Consider the following 18,335-nt stretch of genomic DNA (forward strand, 5'->3'; position numbering starts at 1 on the left):
TTTTTCACACGACCAAGTCCCGCACGCTTCCCTAAGAACATGCACACATGTATGATTTACACCAGGGGGCGCTATTGACAAGGAAACAACGAATGCGCGAGCTTTTCAGACAAAGAACTTGAGTAAAGAGGAGTTTCTTACCGGGAGAAGTGCCACTTTTCTTTTTACTGTGATGAAAAGGGAATAATCCCTGGCCAAAGTCGTGCAGTAATTAATAGGCACTTGTTTAGTGTGTGCACGTACAAGAGGGATAGGATTAACTCCATTAAAATAACAGAAAAGCGAGAGATCAAAGGATAAGCGCGGCACAGCGAAATGTGCGGGATGTTGGGCCGATCCCTTGAACAGCATCTTCAATTTTTTCCCATCAGGGGCTAAGCCGACCCTCTATTTCCTGTATCCCCGCCCACCTTGGCACGAATTATTTGCATGTTAAAAAAAAAAAAGAAAGAAAGCAGAGACAGAGGGGAAGGGGGACCGAGAGAGAGAGAAAGACGCAAATCCCGCAAAACCCCGAGAAGTAATGTCAAGTGAGCCGAGAGCGCACACCGCCAGCCCTGGAGATGGGAGCTGACAGACCGGCTGGCCGCGGAGGGCAAATCGAAAAGAAGCAAAACCAGAAGCAGCAGCCGCCACCGAGGATCGACGCGGGTGCGAATCCCACCCGTGCGCACACATGGACCCCTTGAGGGGGGAAGAGCAGTCTGGCAGAGTGCGCACCGCCGAGCCGTTGCGCTTGGATTACTCTTTAATGCACTAGATCGTTTTCACGCAACTTCGTGCGGACTTTTTCGCTTTCTTCTTGGACTCGTTTTGGTGGATGCTTTTGTTGTGAGCCGCACACGTATCACGTTGGAATGAGGAGATAAGAGCAGAACGCACCGGGAACTTTTTTTTTATGGATTGCAAGGAAGCAGCGCAGTTCGTAACTCGCAATGGCCCAAGCGGAGCCCCCGAAAAAGGCTGCGCTGTACCGGAGCGTTTCCTTCAAGAAGTTGGAAAGCTGGAGCGCTAACAAGGCGCAGGACGCGGTGCCCGGGGGTGGCGCACATTCTCCGCAGGCCGACACGCTGCACCCCCCAACCGCCGTCGCTGCCTCCTCCTCCTCTTCTTCTTTTTCTTCCTCCTCCTCCTCCTCTTCCAGAAAAGTTTCCAAGATCTCGGCGGCCAGGAGGTGCTCCCCGCCCTGCATCGCGCCGGCCATCCAGCAGCTCCGGCAGCGTTTCACGGCGCCCTCCGGGCCACCGCGCATGAGGAGGCGGAGGGACAGCGAGCGGGGGGAAGAGGAGGAGCAGGAGCAGCGGGAGGAGGCCGAGTGCTCTGTGCCTCTGCGCCCCGACACCGCCACTGCCGCCGTGCCCAGCGCGTGCCCCTCGCTCCCCGCTGTGCCGAAGACCCAAGGCGGCGACAGTAGCAGCAACAGCAGCGCCGGCGACTGCGCCTGGACCGAGACGAGCAAGTGGCCGAGCGTAACTAAAATGCGCAAACTTTTTGGAGACGGGCAAGCGCCAAGGTCACCAAAGCTACACACTGGTAGGCAGTGGCACCCACTTGGCCAGGAGGAGCCGTCCGGAGCGCTGAGCCCGGAGCCGAGTGCGGACAGCTGGACGAAGAAGCCCAAGCCTCCGCCCCCTCCCCCGCCGCCCCGCAGCAGCTCCGTCCCGTATTCCCTGAAATACTCGCGCCAGCCAGCGGATAGTTTACATTCTTCACATAGCTCCTCCAAACCACAGGCCGGCGTCAAAGGCAGCTCCTGCGAAGAGGAGCACTGGAAAGGCAGAGGGCAAGGCGCCAGTGCCGGAGGCTGCAAGACCAGATCCCCCGGGAGGTCTTCTGGAAGCGAGGAGGAGGAAGATGGCCCGTGCCGGGACAGCGGGCGGCGCAGAGCTCTGAGGAAGAAGAAAAGGAGCACAGTGGGGAGTTTGGAGAATGGGGAGTCAGACGACGGGGAGAACTTGCCACTAATGGACCCCATGGAAAAACGTCAAGGATCCGCTGACTTGGACTGTACAGCGGCCCAAGATGGGGAAGGGCAGCTACCCCGGTGTAAGGTGACGCGGGCATCTGAACTGGCCTGCTCCACGGGCACACTGACTAAAGACAAAAGGCCTTGCACCTTTCCCACCCCGCTGACAGCAGGACATTACCGAGGACTTTCTGAGAACAGGCTTAGCCCCTCGGGGTCATTTCTGGGATCGTCCCGAGGCTCCCCCATCCCTGGGGTTTCCCGCGTGTCAAAAGTCAGCATTCCTCCCTTTCTGTCCAGCCCAATGGGTTCCCGGAGCAGCAGCCGCTACTCCAGCACAGAAACACTTAAAGAAGAGGAGCAGGTGCTTTCCTCATCCTCCGTGCTCAGCAAGAGCTTTCATGGCAACTTCACCATGTTCAGGTCCCCAAGTTTTAGCCATGCCGATGGCTACTACCGACCCCAAGTGCGAGTGCGGACAAAAATGCCACTGGGGGTGAAAGCCAAGTCGGAAATGTCTTCGGAAGATTCCCGTTTTTCTGCAAAATCCAGACATATGATGTCTGCATCGAATCCTGATATCGCCTCCGAGACCTTGACACTACTTAGCTTCCTTAAAAGTGATCTATCTGAGCTCAGGGTGAAAAAGAAGGAGGCTGCAGCTGGTGCCCATGGAGAGGGCAGTGTACACTATTCCAGCACATACCACCACCCTGTGAATCATATGCCCGCTTACCGGACAAGGGGGGGACTGAGAAGTCCAGGTTGTACTTCTCCTCAGAACCGTCCCTCCCTTAAGGAGCTGACAGCCACGTTAAGACGAACAAAGTCTTTCACCTATTCGGATAAGCCAGCAGGACGGAGACTAACTGGAGGCAGTGTGATGAAGGTTAGCACTTCAGAGCTTATGTTGGCCAGCACAGAGGACAGTGATGCCACTGTTTCAGACAGGGATGGCGAAGATGGTCTGGTATATGATGGTCTTCCTTATCCTCTGCAGGACCAATATGTCCAAGAGGCAAGGCAAGTATTCAAAGACATCAGTCAAATAGGGGTGCAGGATGAAGGCAATTTTGGAGTGGAGAGCAGGGAAGATGAGTGTTTCCGACGCAATGGGGAAACTGCGGATGTGCACCTGACACAGGTGATGAGTGACACAGATTTGACAGAAAGAACAGAAGGTGAGAAGGGTTTGAGAAATGGGGATTCTGAAGAGAATGTGTATAGCAGGAGGTCTGTGGATGAGCTGTCTGGACATGACTCCAGTCTGACAGATGAGGGGATTGTGACTGAGCCAGAGATGGGACCTTTTTGTGGGCCTTTGACGAAGGACCTGCTGACCCAACCACTGACCGTGTGGAAACAAGCTAATAATGACTTACAAAGTGAGGGTCGGCCTGCTCTGATGCCAACAAGGGTGCTTCCTTCCTCAGCACCGGTGGTCAAGACCAAGTCTGAAAGTGTAACGATATGTGGAGATGTTTCCTATGGTCAAAGCACAAGGCATGGGCCCCTGGAGGCCCCGTCAACACCAAGTGCTATTCGGCGGAGAAGAAAGTTTTCTTCAGCTGGCAACAACAGTTCTGATTCCAGCAATGGCAGCAATGGTGAGTCCAGTGGGGAAGCCTACCGGTCCCTCAGTGACCCCATGCCCCATAGAAGGTGCTCCATCCCAGAAGACACCAAGAATTTCTCAGTCGACAGCAACCTGCTTGGCTCTTTGAACACCAAGAATGGCATGCCAGAACTGTCTGCTACAGACCTTTCGGAGTTCACAGGGAGTGCAGCCAGCGACCTGTCCGTCTGCAGCGACTGCCTTAAGGACTACAATATGGTGATTCAAAGTATTGTGAGGGAGCCTGGCGCCATGGACAAGCTCAATGATGAGAAAGGAAATGGCAAGATGGTAAAGAAGAAGTCATTCAGTGATCCCAGCCGCCGGGGGGAGTCCGCCACAGCTGGATTTCAAAGCTTAAGTGAACCCATTAACGAAATGGACCAGGCCATCCCTCCCTCCAGCAGTGAGCCCATTCTGTCTGAGCAGAGGGACGAGGTGCGAGAGTTGCAGGAATTGGGCAAGACAGATGGTAAGTCACGTTCGAGGTCTGAGCATCTACTGCCCTCTCACTTGGAATCGGAAGCTCCTGAATTGAATCCTGAATTTGCCTTTGACCCTAAACTGGTGGAAGTCCTATCCCCCCGTGTGGTCCGGCGAAGCTCTAAAAAGCGTACCAATCGGGTCTCGCACCAAGAGAGTGGCAAACTGCAGCAAGTCTTGGAGCAACCAACTCTGTCTCTGACCAAAAGTAGACCAACAGCAAAACATATTCGGCACACCAGTGAGCCAGCCACTTTCATACCCATTGCTTCCGCTGAGGTGCCTGTTCCACAGAGTCACCCAGTTAGCATCACTGTGCCCGAGCCCTCCAGGGGATCACAAAAACCTTTTCATATAGTTCAGTCTCCATCTCTGGAGGAGGAGTCCAAGAAGTACATGTTGGCATTGAATGTTGGTGACGTGCAGGTTCCTACCATGCTTGATACCTCAAAATCCACACCAGTGACCCCAACCACTGGAGTACCAAAGATGCCACGCAAGCCCAGCGAAGATCTGAGCCCTCTTCCTCACAAGAGCAAGCCACAAGTGGTGAGTCATAAGCTACATGATAAAATTACTTTTTATTTAGCTTTATGGCTTTTTTTTTTGTAATAAGGTTATTAGATAAAATCCAGCGTGTCTGCGTTTTTTAGGTTCAAAGGCACTGCCTTTTTTTGTATTCCTCATGTGCAGTGCAAAGGTGTGCCTGTTTCCAAAAACTACATTTATTGAGTCAAAAGCACTGCAGGAAATGGATCCCTGTCTATTATGAGAAGACTCTCCTCTTTGCTTTGCCTCCATGAGTTATCCCTTAGAGCAGAGCTGCAAAATACTTCAGCTTGACTTTAGCTCAGACCTGAGTGTAAATTTGACCTCACCTTGAACAGCCATGCTCAGTGTATTTTCCATCAGTGTCCAAAGTCTTTTAAGAAAGCAGACATCCACAACTCCTTATCCCAGTTTGTAATGCGTATGATCAACGGGGTGGTAACACTGGCATTTACAGTAAGCAGCGTTTTACCTTTTCCTTCAGTATTTTTCTCAATTTTTGAAACCTGCCCTTTTAAGTCCTTACAGTGAATTGAAGAAGCTTTGCAGCATGCTGGCTTTGTTGACGTGTGGCTCAGACAGAGCGGTGAAAAGCACAAGTGACAAACGAAAGTACAGTTCTGGGAGTTTATGATCCAACACCTGTTGACACTCATTTGGTCCTCGATGAAGTTGTAAGTCTGTTTTAATATGTAGGGTAGGAAGGTGTGTTCTCTCAGCAAAACACAGTCGTCTACAATAAATGGTACAGGTAGCGTCACCCTGATAATAATCACATAGGAAAATGCTTTAGTGCTCATTCTGGTGACAGCAATTAACTGGCCTTAAACCAAACATGAAAATGTTCACTGGTCAGTAAGCATAGGTATGTATGTCTGTGTAGGGTGGCAAGGTGGCACAGTGGTTAGCGCTTTGTTTATCCAGCATTCTGTTTTCACATTCTGTCTGTGTCTAAAATTGCTTTGTGACGAAGACCAGAATGCTCAGAGAAAAATTCAAAGTGTCACGAGTATAAATGCTGTGTTACAGTTAGAATGCCCTCTGGTGGACTGGTGCCCTGTCCAGGGTTGTTTCCTGCCTTGTGTTCAAGCCTCACTGCGACCCAGCATTAGATTCAGTTGGTTTGCAAATGTTATGTATGTAATATATGCCCCAATGTGGAGTGGTCATTGTTGTTGTCTCACAGCTCAGGTTGCAGGGATCAGTTGGGTCATTGATTCCTTTAGAGTTATGTCTGTGTCTGCATGGGTTTACTCTGGTTATCTCTCATACCCCAAAGCTATGATATATTGTTAGGTTGGTTCATTTATTGTCATTATAGCTTATAGTACAATACCAACTACTTAGTCCAGGACTGGTGCAGAAGCTTTTAACAGTATAGCAACAGTAGAATATACAATATGGCACAACAAAATAATGCAGATTACCATGTGTATGTACAAGCATGTATTTTATATAATATATGTGTATGCACAGGCACTTGTGGTAATCCACCTAGGAGGACTATAGTTTTTGTGTATATACGTTTGCTTTTGTCTTTGATTTTTCATTTTGAGACTGGCACTAATCACTGTAAATATTATTCACTATTTTTGAGAATTTGCTTTCGTGATTTGTGCACCTGTAAATAAAACCCGTTATTTTTCTCATAAATCTTTTTCTGACCATGTCTACCTGCCTGACATTTCAGGCTAGAACTATATGACACCCTGAGTGTAGTCTGGTGCCAACCTTGGCACTACACGGGGTGTCGCAGTACTCTCCACTCTTCTCCAGAACTAAACATCCACCACAAGACCTTGCAGATATTTTCAGATTAGATGCAAGATGCTGAACAGGTGACAGGACATTGATAGTGTCAGCACAGTCACGTTGTATTGAAAGCTGTCTGCTCTGACAACTTTTTTTTTTTTAACTAAATAGAGCTTGGCATCACCTCTCCAATGTCAGTTTTGCATTTTCTGTGGTGCTGATCTGTCACTGCATGAATGACCCCCCTGTTTACACCCTGCCAGTGAAATCTGCTGTCTCCAGTTTAGTGCGTGTGATTTGTAATGTGTAACTTGGCAAGTGTCATATGCCAGAGGAATTAAGCTAGCTGAATCAGACTGAGCTAAATTATGAGTCCGAAACTGCTTTTGCAAACAAAGAGGTGAAATACCAAATAAAAGTTAATCAATGGACAGACGAATTGAAAATGACTTGTGGAGGTAACCTGGCATTGTCATCACTTGTACTGAAAGTTGTGCCTACAAGTGAGTGAGTTGCTGTCATCTAAATATTAGAAATGGTTTGAGATAAAATGAATAGAACAGATTATGTTAAATTAAAAAAGATTGGTTTTGATGTACTTGACGACTGACAGAGTATGAGGAATGGTTTCTGGTGTTTGAATGTGTTAATGGAAGAATCAACGTTTGTGTCTATTGATTATACGACTTTATAGTGATACGACATGTTGGATTAAGTGAGTGAAGAGTATTAAGAGATTCACTCCTGTTTTTTTTCATCTTTTGTTCAGAGTTGTACGAATATAAAAAAGTAGGCACAGAAAATGGACTGACCATTATATTTGAAAGGGCAAAACTATCTTAAAGCAAGGCCTTGGGGCAAAAAAGCAGTTAATGGAGGGATTGGGTTGCCCCATGAAGGATACATTTAGAAAGACCTGGTGGGAGACGAATGTCAAACACATAGGGGCTTCACTAATCTAGAAGAGAGTCTATGTTGTTTGCATCGATTTGGCCTTTGAGACGCAGTTCTTTAAAAGCTTTCTGTTTTCCACGAGACCTCTACAGTCAGGAAGGGTGACCCCCTGATATGGTCCCTTAAAGCCAGGCTGTGGAAGTCCTTCCAAGGCCATGTGCCGCACCATTTGTTGTACTACAGGGTTGCCTTGCAGTCCATACATCAACCCTACAAGTGATTTCATGGTTTGGACTTGAAGTAGCCCAAGTAGAAAATTGTGCCAAATGACAAAGGTCTACAAGTGCTTCAGAATGTGCCCAGTTGGAGATTTGGGCGAAGGTAGGGGGAAGAGGTTTAGATCGAGTAGATGGGGACATTTGAGAGTTTCAGAGGAGTGATGGGTGCTACTTTAAGAGCTGGGCTTGTGGTTGTGAGCTGCTTAACCAAAAGGCAGTGTATACTTTGTCTGACCCTTCCCATGAGCTTTTACTTTTTTTTTTTAAAAATGTAATTTTATTTTTAATTTTTTTTTTTTTTTTTTTTTAAATACCTTTAGCATCTTGGGTATAATTTTGGGCAAAGAAGATTGTTTACTGTCACATCACATATCCTTTAGTATTAGAGTGCCAGTTGAATTAGTTGAAATATGCATCTGTTATCCCTTTAAGTGCATTTGTTCCTTATATTGGTGTCTTGTTTTACTTTGTAACTTGAAGGATGCCACTATTGGCCTGTTGACCAAGCTCAGGTTTCTGTCCAACAGCGAAAACCTTGCAGACATGTTTGTTAATCACCCTACCTTGAATATTTACTTCTTGTTAAAGTTGTGTTATAATTTTGTGATTTTTCTACTGTAGAAAGGATAGCAATAATAGTATGTGGAATGCATATCAGCAGTGCAGCATTATGGAACTGTAATAATTCCAAACAATAATGTAACAACTGTTTTTTTTTTTTTTAATTTAAATACTAATTTAATGGCACTTGTTGCAGTCCTAAAAATAACAAAGGCAACCAAGGAAAGCTGGAGATAAAGTTGAGTGTACTTATTCTGTTTTTTGTGTTTTTTTGATTGTGATGTATTTGGAGTTGGCTTATCAGTCTGTCTGTCTGTCTGTCTCTCTCTCTTGAACTTATTACAAACAACCGCACCATTGTCAATCTGTGAACAACAGTGACCTTGAGGTAGGTAGGTAGATAGATAAATACTTTTTAATTCGCATACTCCAGCAGCAGCATACTGATAAAAAACAATATTAATTTAAAGAGTGATAAAAATGCAGGTAAAACAGACAATAATCTTGTATAATGTTAACGTTTACCCCCATGGGTGGAACTGAAGAGTCACATAGTGTGGGGGAGGAACGAGCGCCTCATTTTGTCTGTGGAGCAGGACAGTGACAGCAGTCTGTGGCGGAAGCTGCTCCTCTGCCTGGACATGACACTGTTAAGTGGATTCTCCATGATTGACAGGAGCCTGCTCAGTGCCCGGCGTTCTGCCACGGATGTCTGACTGTCCAGCTCCATGCCTACAGTAGAGCCTGCCTTCCTCACCAGTTTGTCCAGGCGTGAGGCGTAGGTTCCGCAAGGTGGACTGACATTATGCAGCGTTCTACTGCTCCATCTAGACGGCATTCACATTACAAGTCTCTTTGCTAGATTCCAATTTTTTTGCTCTGAGCAGATCTTGACAGTTCTCATTCATGGCTACAAGTAACATTGTCTAACTATAATGTGAACGCATCCCTCTCCTCCCGAAATGGCACACACATGCACATTGATATGTTTGTGCATGTGAGGTGACGCATTTGTGGTATTAAAGCCAACAAAATAAACATGCTTGTAGCTAGTGTATGTATTGCGTTTTGCTCTGGATGACGGCAAATAGTTTGTCTGCTGTATACGATTAGGTCAAGAAGGCAAAAAAAAGTCGGATGGCTCACTTTTTTTTTGTTTTCACAGCTTTTGCTGGCACTACTCCTTCAGGAGATGTGTGGGTACGAGCATGGAACCAGTATAGTTGGGACTGTAACTGTTGTCATGGCCATAGCTCTCCTCCATTGTTATTTTACTGCCCTGCCGGTGTTGGCTGATAGGTGAAAAAGACATGAATTCCGATCTGACTGTTCTCATTCATGTCATATGGCCACAAATGGGTTATGTATCTGATCTAGGACCACATATGAAAGTGCCTCAAGTCTGATTGAAAAGATTGAATTGCTTTGTCCGCACAGCCCTGAAAACATCACGCTTGTGACACATTAAGAAAAAAATTGGATTTGAGTCACCTCTGCCTTCTAATGTGAACGTTAAGAGATGTTCTCAGTGTTGTACCCTTTTTTTTTTCTCTACAAAGGGAAAGTGGCTTCATAAATAGATGGCAGGACTGGTATTCTTATCAACAGCAACAAAACTCTTTTTTAAAAATGCTTCCATACTGTGCTAATACTCTGTGACTTTTGAGGTGCTGAAGATGTCACAGCTTGTGTGTATACAATGTAGCAGAAAAGCCACTCTCTTGGAGCAGCTGTGTCTTGCAGGTGCAAAAGAACTCTGAGCTGAGGCAGACTATAATCCGATGCCTGAAGGCGTCTCCTGACATATTGCTTTGTACTTAAGCTGTGGCAGCTTGTGTCCACGATGTTTAGGAATGTTGTCTCATGGTCGACATACCAAGGGAGGAAACAATGCCTGTGTGGCAGCAGCCTTTGGTAGCCTCAGTCAGTGGAATTTATTTGAAATAAACAAACAGCACTGAAAATTCTTTACTTGCAGTCTTTCTTTTTTTAATTAATCCCGCTGTTCAAAAGAGGAGACACAAGAGATCGGTGTGCACCCCATTTCCACCATCTCCCAAATGCTTCAAACTGCAGTTTGATATTTTTTTTTCCTCCGTTCTAAATCGTCTCCAACTCCTGGACTGTTTCCTCGTATATATTTTTGTGGCATATGGTTCTGTGTTTGGCCAAATATAACAAAACAAAAAAAAGCTAACCATTTGTTGGTCTCAAAGTACTTTAAAAAAAAAAAAAAGTGAACAGTCTTCCTGTAGTGCAGATGTGCCCTCTTCAGAGTAGCAATCCCAATGCGGTTTTGTTTTTGCTTACTTCTATCAGGTCTCAAAGAATACCATTGGGCAGTAATGACTTATTTTCAAAGAAACCACATGGCTCTGTAACACTATGGAATTTGGCACAAATTTAATCAGCAAGGTTACAAATTAGCCTGGCTTGGCTTTTGGGAGGCTTGGCTTTTTTAATTTTATTATAACGAGTGCTGGCAAACATGAGTGATAGGTTAATCACTTCTGCAATGTAACTGCTGGGATTTCTTGTATGAGAGCTGCCAGCTGTCAAATAGCATTCAGGTGTGCCGGAAAAGCTGCTGCGTGCGAGGTGGTGGGGTTTTCAGAGGCACTTTTCGATTTGCCATGTTTGGATGTGTGGCATGTGCAGAGTGGCAGCTTCACTGGATATTTGTAGGCTCATTTGTCCCCAAGTTTCCTGTTGTTGTCTCCTCTAAGGTGCCGCCCAGGGGGCTAAGTTGTTCAACTTGCCAGCACAAGGCTCCATATTCAGTACTGGCTTGATATCGGGTTTCTGTGCGCCATGTGAGAAAGACCTATTGACACTTTGAATTGACAGGTTGCAGCCTTAGGCTTGAGCACAAAACAAGCAAAAGTCACTTGAACCTCTTTCTCTACTGTTTACAAGTGCAAGAAAATGCCTCCTCTACCATAGGTCAAAGAGAAAACTTTGCTGTTGACTGTGAGCCAAAGATGCAGGGAAAAATACATTTAATGCAAAGGTTAGTCTTACTTGTGCAAACACATACAAGTGAACCACGCCTGCTCCCATAAACACATACAAATAAGTCAGCCTTGCATACACCTAATCTGACAGAGCCAGGATGATCTGCCAACACTCGGAGCTTTTCATGTGGCTCGTGCCAGTCTAAATAATAAACCACTAACAGATAAAAACAACTAATCCTGCTCGCCTCCTGGGTTGAATCAATTAATTAATGTTTGGTTACTGCCATTGTTCACTGTGTCTTTCCTGCTACACCAGAAACTTTACTAGAAATCTGCTTCTTCCTCTAGGGTCTGTTTCTTTCAGATTGAATTTCGTTTTTTTTGGTTCTTCACTTTTATTTAGCAGACACTTTTATCCACCATAACTTATGAACAAACCATAGTTTCATCTTTTAATTTTCACAGCCTTCTGTTTTCTTTTTTTAAATTGTGGGGATTGGAGCTTTTTCACATAGCTGTGGGTTCAGGTTGGAATACCAGTCTCCTACAGGGTATACTCCATCACAGTTATATTATTTAGAGTCAATAATTAACCAAATGCACAATTCTTTGGAATGTGAGATGAAATCTGAATACCTGGAAGAAAACCCATGCAGACATGGGGGAACATGCAAACTATGAGGAGAATCTTCCTTCCCCAACCCTAAGAGCCCAGTTGTTCTACAGCATAGTTAGAACAAGAACTAGAGCCTAGAACAGGTTTCAGTGGTGTGAAAAGCATTCACCACGGTCCTGATCCTGAGGAGTTTTAAATAACTATTGATTACTGGCTCAGGTGCCACATACAGTATCATGAAGTACATAGAAAGTCTAGTCTTGGCTCACCTCATAGTTGGGCTGCCTGGCTTTAATTGGAGCAGAAGATCCTGTAATCTGTCTGTTCAGAAGAGCTTGCTACTACTTGAACAAGCCAGAAAGCACAGTGAGGAGCATGCATTTTGATTCTTTATCCATAGAGCCTGTTGTTGGAGAAGAAACTATGGTCAGTGCAAATAACTGCATCCATATTATCTTGATAATGGACTGTTGGACTGCAGGATCACAGTTTGTATAATTAAAGAGCTGTGTGTCCGATACAATTTTGGCAACATGGGGCACTCACTGTTTATGCTGTATACTTTAGCTTTTGGGGACAACAATAAGTCATGTGAGCTTCAGAAATCCTGTGATTGTTGTGCAATAGTGGGTTGAATTAACAGAGGGTAGGAGAAATAGTGGAGGATTTTGTTGAGTTGTGGAAACAGAACAAGCTATAGCTCAGTATTGGCAAGACAAAGGAGATGGTGGTGGACTACAGGAGATCCAAATCTACATGTGCTTCTCGAATTATTCACAGAAACTTGATTTCTAAAATACCATATAAACTGTTACAGTAATCACTCGCTATATCGCGCTTCAACTTTCGCGGCTTCACTTTATCACGGATTTTATATGTAAGCATATACAGTATAAATATATAACATGGATTTTTCGCTGCTTCGCGGGTTCTGCAGACTGTGTCTCATTTTATTTCCAGTACATGCTTCCTCAGTTGGTTTCCCCAGTTGATTTCATACAAGGGATGCTATTGGCGGATGGCTGAGAAGCTAACCAGTCAGAGCATGCAGTTAAGTTCCTGTGTGCTTATTGGCTCAGCGACGGAGCGCCGAATTCCATTCCGTGGCGTTAACCAGAAAGTCTTGTCTCGCTCATTCAGCATCACCATGTTTCGCTGTGTAAAGAGTTAACTTTTGTGCTCTTTTGTGTTTATCTTTGTCCATAGTCAAGCCCTTCATTATGGCTCCAAAACGATCTGCTCCTGCTACTGCTTCAGGGGCCATGCCCAAGTGCCAATGGAAGATGTTAACAATTGCCGAAAAGGTAAAAGTTTTGGATATGTTGAAGGAAGGGAAAGCTACACCGCTGTAGGACGCCATTACGGCATCAATGAGGCTATGATTCTTTTTATTTAAAAAGGAGGAAAAGAATATAAGATCTACAGCCGCAGTGTCCTTTTAACCAGGGCGCAAAACGAGTTGTAAGTGGATGTAATAAGGCAGTAGTCTGGATGAAATCTGCTTTAGGGATTTGGATTGAAGCCTGCCATAAGAAGAACAACAGCAGTGCTACACAATTGCCTGAAGTGGCTCCTTTGGAAGAGCTGTAACACTCTCCTTTGTTGTGCAGTAAAATTAAACTCATCGTTGTCGTAAAGTCGTTGTGTTATTGTTAGTGAGTAATCATAATTAATTTTCTACTTACAGTACTTAGTACATGTACATACGTTTAGTGTCACTGTACACACATTTACTGTATACAATTTTTGTTGCATTGTACGTATTTATTGCTGGTGGCCTGTCTGTCATCATGTCTGTAACATATGTGATATCGGAGACGCTCAATATCTTTAAAATAATATTTAGGTTTTACTATATATAAACAATGTGTTTACATACATAATTTCAATGAATCTTACCTAATATCTAAGAGAATACAAAGAGATTATGCTGTATAACTGTGCGGGGAATATTTATAAACAGTGTGGGAGAGTTTATAAGGGCCTAAAATATATAAAAATAACCATACAAACATATGGTTTCTACTTCGCGGATTTTCACCTATCGCGGGGGGTTCTGGAACGCAGCCCCCGCGATCGAGGATCTTTACTGTATTCCTATTCCAGATATCAGGTTATTGACCTCTGAGAAACCTGGTTAACAGAGGTAGATTTCTCTGTGAATAATCTGATTATGTGCCATGTACACACTTAATCAGGTTATTGTTAAGGATTTTGTAGTCTTTACATGTCTGCTGCACCTTTCAGCAGCCACGGGTAGAAGTGTCAATAAAATACATTTCCAGAGGCAAATTTATAAGCCATCGCATTATTCCTTCTTATGGCTGAAATAGTCTGTCTCAACATTTGAGAAATTGCTAAATTTATGTTGATGAGCTGAATGTATGGTGCTAAACCCATGAAAGTAGTAGGGTAACACATTAAAAGTGATGTGCGTTATTTAGTCGGATTACTTAGTATAGTAACATGCAACCTAACACGTGTTATTGAAGTAAAAATACATGCATTGTTATTACATTATTATTGAATCAGTGCTGTGGGAACAGAAACCTATTAAAGCATCAATTTTGCTAAACATATTTATAAAACATAAGAAAATTAGCACAGACCTTGTGCTTATTTACATATTCACAGCGGGCGATGATGTTGTTTAACTCTCAAGGTTTTGCCATAGGAGTACTCCAGAAGATAACTTGTGCATGTAAATGTTGGTATGGACAGTGGGAGGTGCTCCAGTTCCCTGAACACCCAACACAAATAGGCTCAAGACACAAGATAAAAGCCAAAGAGTCTCAATTGTGGCAGACTTTTACCCAAGTGTTTCCCACCACAGCCACAAGTATGCACAAGCACAAAAACAGCACAATAAAGCAATACTCTGTCATGTCTCTTCCTCCTCCACACCTTCCCTCAAGCTTTGTCTACCTCCTCCAGACTCTGGCTTTCCGGAGTGAGGCAGGCAGCTCCTTTTATTTTAGCCACTCTGTAAGTGCTTCTGATCTTCAGCACATGTGGACTTTGAGCACTTTCAGGTGAGGCGGAAATCCCACAATGTAGGGACTCCCCAGTCCTGCAGATCCCCCTGGCGGATTCCACGGGACACAACAGGACTGTTCCTTTAGGACTACAATACCCGACATGCTCTGCGGACACCCAGGTTGGGATTTGAGCCTGGGCTTGCTGCCATCTAGTGTCCTGGGGCAGACAAAGCCCTATGTAAGCTATCTCCCCCTGTCCTTCCACCCATGGGCATCCCTGCTGGATAAGTATGTTGGCTGTCCCTCACAGACGATTATTAAGAAACCAAGTTTCAGCCATAACTGGGGTATTCACCTTAACCAATCTTGTGCGTGCATGTAGATGCAATAATTGTTGGTGAAAAGAATGTAGAGGTGGTGAGAACCTGTAAGTACCCGGGGTTGCATATGGAAATTGATGGAAAGGATTTTCAACCCCGGGGTTCTATACTAGAAGGGTCAGAATGACCCTATATTTTTGAGAAGACACAGGCTATATTGAATATGGAGGCCTCTGTTACAGCTGTTTTCAGTCAGTGTCATGTTTTATGCAGCAGTTTGTTGTTTCAAACAAATTATTGCCGGTGAGGCCAACAAACTCAATAAACTGATGAAGAATGCTGGGTGTGTCCTTGGACAGAGTTTCTAGTCTTTAAAGGCAGTAGTTGAGAGAAGGACACTTAATATAACACTGGCTATCCTGGGTAATAACCCTCACCGATTACATACTGCTCAGGTTAAACAGAGGAGCACCTTCAGGAACAAACTGAACCAAGTGAGCTGTTGCAAAGAACAGTAAAGGAGGTCATTTCTGCTGATGGTTATAACATTCAGTAATGCATTCCCTTATTTTTGGGGCTGTGATTGTCTCTTGAAGTGTAATGAGTTATTGTTCACTCTTTGTTTAGTCTGTGCTGTGTGACTGCTGCTACAATTTTTGTAAATTCCAGCCATTGTAAAAAACCTCACACGGTTCTATTCCATTCAATCTAGTGTGGTGCTGAGGTGTCATTCGTTGCCCAACTGCACTGAATTTGCAATCCTGAGGTGGTTCGTCATTTGGTGGGTGCAGCAACACGCAGTATCTGTGCATGCTTCCAACCTCACCTCTCCTTCTTCTTTCTATTATCTATCTATCTCCCTATCTAAAGTATATTGCTGGTTAGGAGACCCACTCGGGAGCATCATGAGGCAAAAGCGGGGGCTGAGCTGCCCACAGTTCTTTACAGCCTCATGATTTGTTTTGCTTTTGGTGAAGTTCTGTTAGTCATGCTCTATACTGGACACTTTACTATTTCAGTCAGCAACTCTGACTGTGTTCTGGTACATGCTGCTGTAAATAAAAGAGAAGCAGCACATCAGTTTTTTTTAAATTTTATTTTATTTTACAACTTGTATTCCTAATTAGACCTATGGGACAGATGATGAACAGCTCCGTAAGCTGCACATCCTTGTAGGTCTGTTAGCTGAATTAATAATTAAATGATCTCACTTGTTTCTGGCTCATCAATTCCTTTGTTATCTCCATGTTTGTTTAGTTACTCTCATTATTCACCTTCAGTGCAAATGCATCATTATATGTTCTTTATTTGAGCTCCCTGGTGCTGTCAGCAAATCTGCAAGTTGAATGATAGCCTCTACTGTCGCTCCACCCATCTTGGAACCTATCTGGGACTAGTAGAAATTGGAAACTGTAAATATGGAATATCACTAGTACACATGGGGCCATGCACAACCTCCTGGCTGGAACAAAATTAGGCAGGACTGGCACACTAAAAGACAGTGTTTATAGCTGAAAAATGCATAGTAGGCGAGCTGGGAATCCCATTTTGTTTCTTCTTTTTCAGCTTGACATTTCAGAAACAAAAAATTCTGCTGTGCAAGAGGCCACACTGACCCTTTAGCTGGCAGACGTCTTAACAGCTTACAAGCAATGCTGCTATGAACATTGCTGCTTCAAAATAGTTTGTGTTTCTAATGAGAATCTAGAGGTCATGATTTAATAATTGTTTGTTTTAGAATTACATTATTGTTGGATTACCAAGGACTGATACTTGGAAGAGATTTGGGGGGATGTGCACAGCATTATGGATGAATTGCTTTAAGGAAGATGGTGAAATTCAGCCCTAGGAACTTAAAGACATGGTTATTAAGAAAAAAATGAAGTAAATTGTTACCCAGGTGATTAAGAATCAGTAAGGGATAAAGTAAATACAGCAGACATCCAATTTATTTTTAAATGTTTCTAAAATATTTTATTGCCACATGTGAAGTCTTTTATAAATTTCACTCTTCAGATTACCAAACATAAGATCATCCTTGGAAATGGTACAGTATGTGCCTGAGACGTTGTCAGTGTATTGTATTCTCTCTTTGTCTTCTGATCCTGTATTCATTCACACATACTTTTAAGTAAGCTTTTTAAATGTGTTATGTCAGAAAAGAACAACTAGACGGTGCTTTTTGGGTGATCCATTCTTAGCAGAAGTATAAGTTACATTTTGGAACTTGGTTTTTGAATATAGAATATCTGTCTGGAATCTAGGCAACTGCTATAGTTTGGGTCAGAAAAGGCTTTTGTTGATTTTCTAACCCAGTTATCCAATTGAGGTTTGTGGAGAGCTGTCCAGGTAGTACTGGACATAAGGCACAACCCATCCATTGATGTAGTGCTACTCAGAGAGTACTCGAACCTTCTAATAAGCCCATCTAAACAGCCCTAGCCCTCATTTTTGATTTGCATGGTGAAACTGTTTTTTAGCATCTTGTAGCTTTTACTCATCATCAGTTTTATTATTCCTTTGATTGTTCTATTTAAAAAGAAACAAAAGTAAATCTAAGAATCATCTAAGTTTATAGTAACCTAAACATGGCCAGAATTCATGAGAGTGATGAGCAGGTATGTGTGGGTATGTTTGTCCTAAATGGCGATGAATTGGACAAGCTTGAGTGTACTCTGCACAGTCTAAGGGGCACCAACTCATTGAAGAATACACCACGGTACACAATTTTACACACTGAAATCAGAAAGAAGTACAAGTATTAAGCAGTGATTTAGATGTCAAGAATGTTAACTACCCAAGCCTTGAAAGCTTGCATATTGTAATCTCTTTAGTTAGGCAATAAAAGGTGTCATTTTGCTTGGCTTTTCTCTACATTCATAATGGCTAACACGGTACAACACCCTAGTATTACCCAAATGAATGTAATGTTTGTCTCTCAAGAAAAAAAGAGCCTCTTCTGTCCTTTCTTATATAGTTCCATGACCAGTCACCCTGTGACTGATGTGGACTACCAAGTACTTGTAGGAGTGAACCACCTCTATATTCACTCATTGTGACTGGACACAGAGACTCTTTGGTGCTGCAAAAGTCAATAACCAGTTCCTTGGTTTTGCTGATGTTAAGTTGCAGACAGTTCTCTCAAGTTTTCCACCTGACTCCTATACTCTATCTCATCCCCTTTATCAGTACACCCCATATGTACAGAATCATATGAGAATTTCTGTAAGTGACATGACCTAGCGTTTTTTTTATAGTTGAATGTGAAGAGAAAATGAGACAGGACTGTATCTTGTGGTGCTCTAGTGTTGCTCACATACGTATCAGAAACACAGTCTTGGAGTATCACAAGCTGTGGTCTGCCTG

General features: G+C 43.8%; 1 protein-coding gene across 1 annotated transcript in view; it reads left to right on the forward strand.

The window, feature by feature from the left end:
* The first annotated feature begins 368 nt into the window (after positions 1 to 368).
* Positions 369 to 18,335, forward strand: part of LOC120523196 (rho guanine nucleotide exchange factor 17-like) — a 277,419-nt gene continuing 259,452 nt past the window's right edge. The window contains exon 1 of the mRNA XM_039744253.1: positions 369 to 4,613. Within this exon, the coding sequence (XP_039600187.1) occupies positions 936 to 4,613 (3,678 nt within the window). The 5' untranslated portion in view covers positions 369 to 935. The remainder of the gene's footprint in view (positions 4,614 to 18,335) is intronic.

Source organism: Polypterus senegalus, chromosome 2 (assembly GCF_016835505.1).
Source record: "Polypterus senegalus isolate Bchr_013 chromosome 2, ASM1683550v1, whole genome shotgun sequence".
In the NCBI taxonomy this organism is placed as follows: domain Eukaryota; kingdom Metazoa; phylum Chordata; class Cladistia; order Polypteriformes; family Polypteridae; genus Polypterus; species Polypterus senegalus.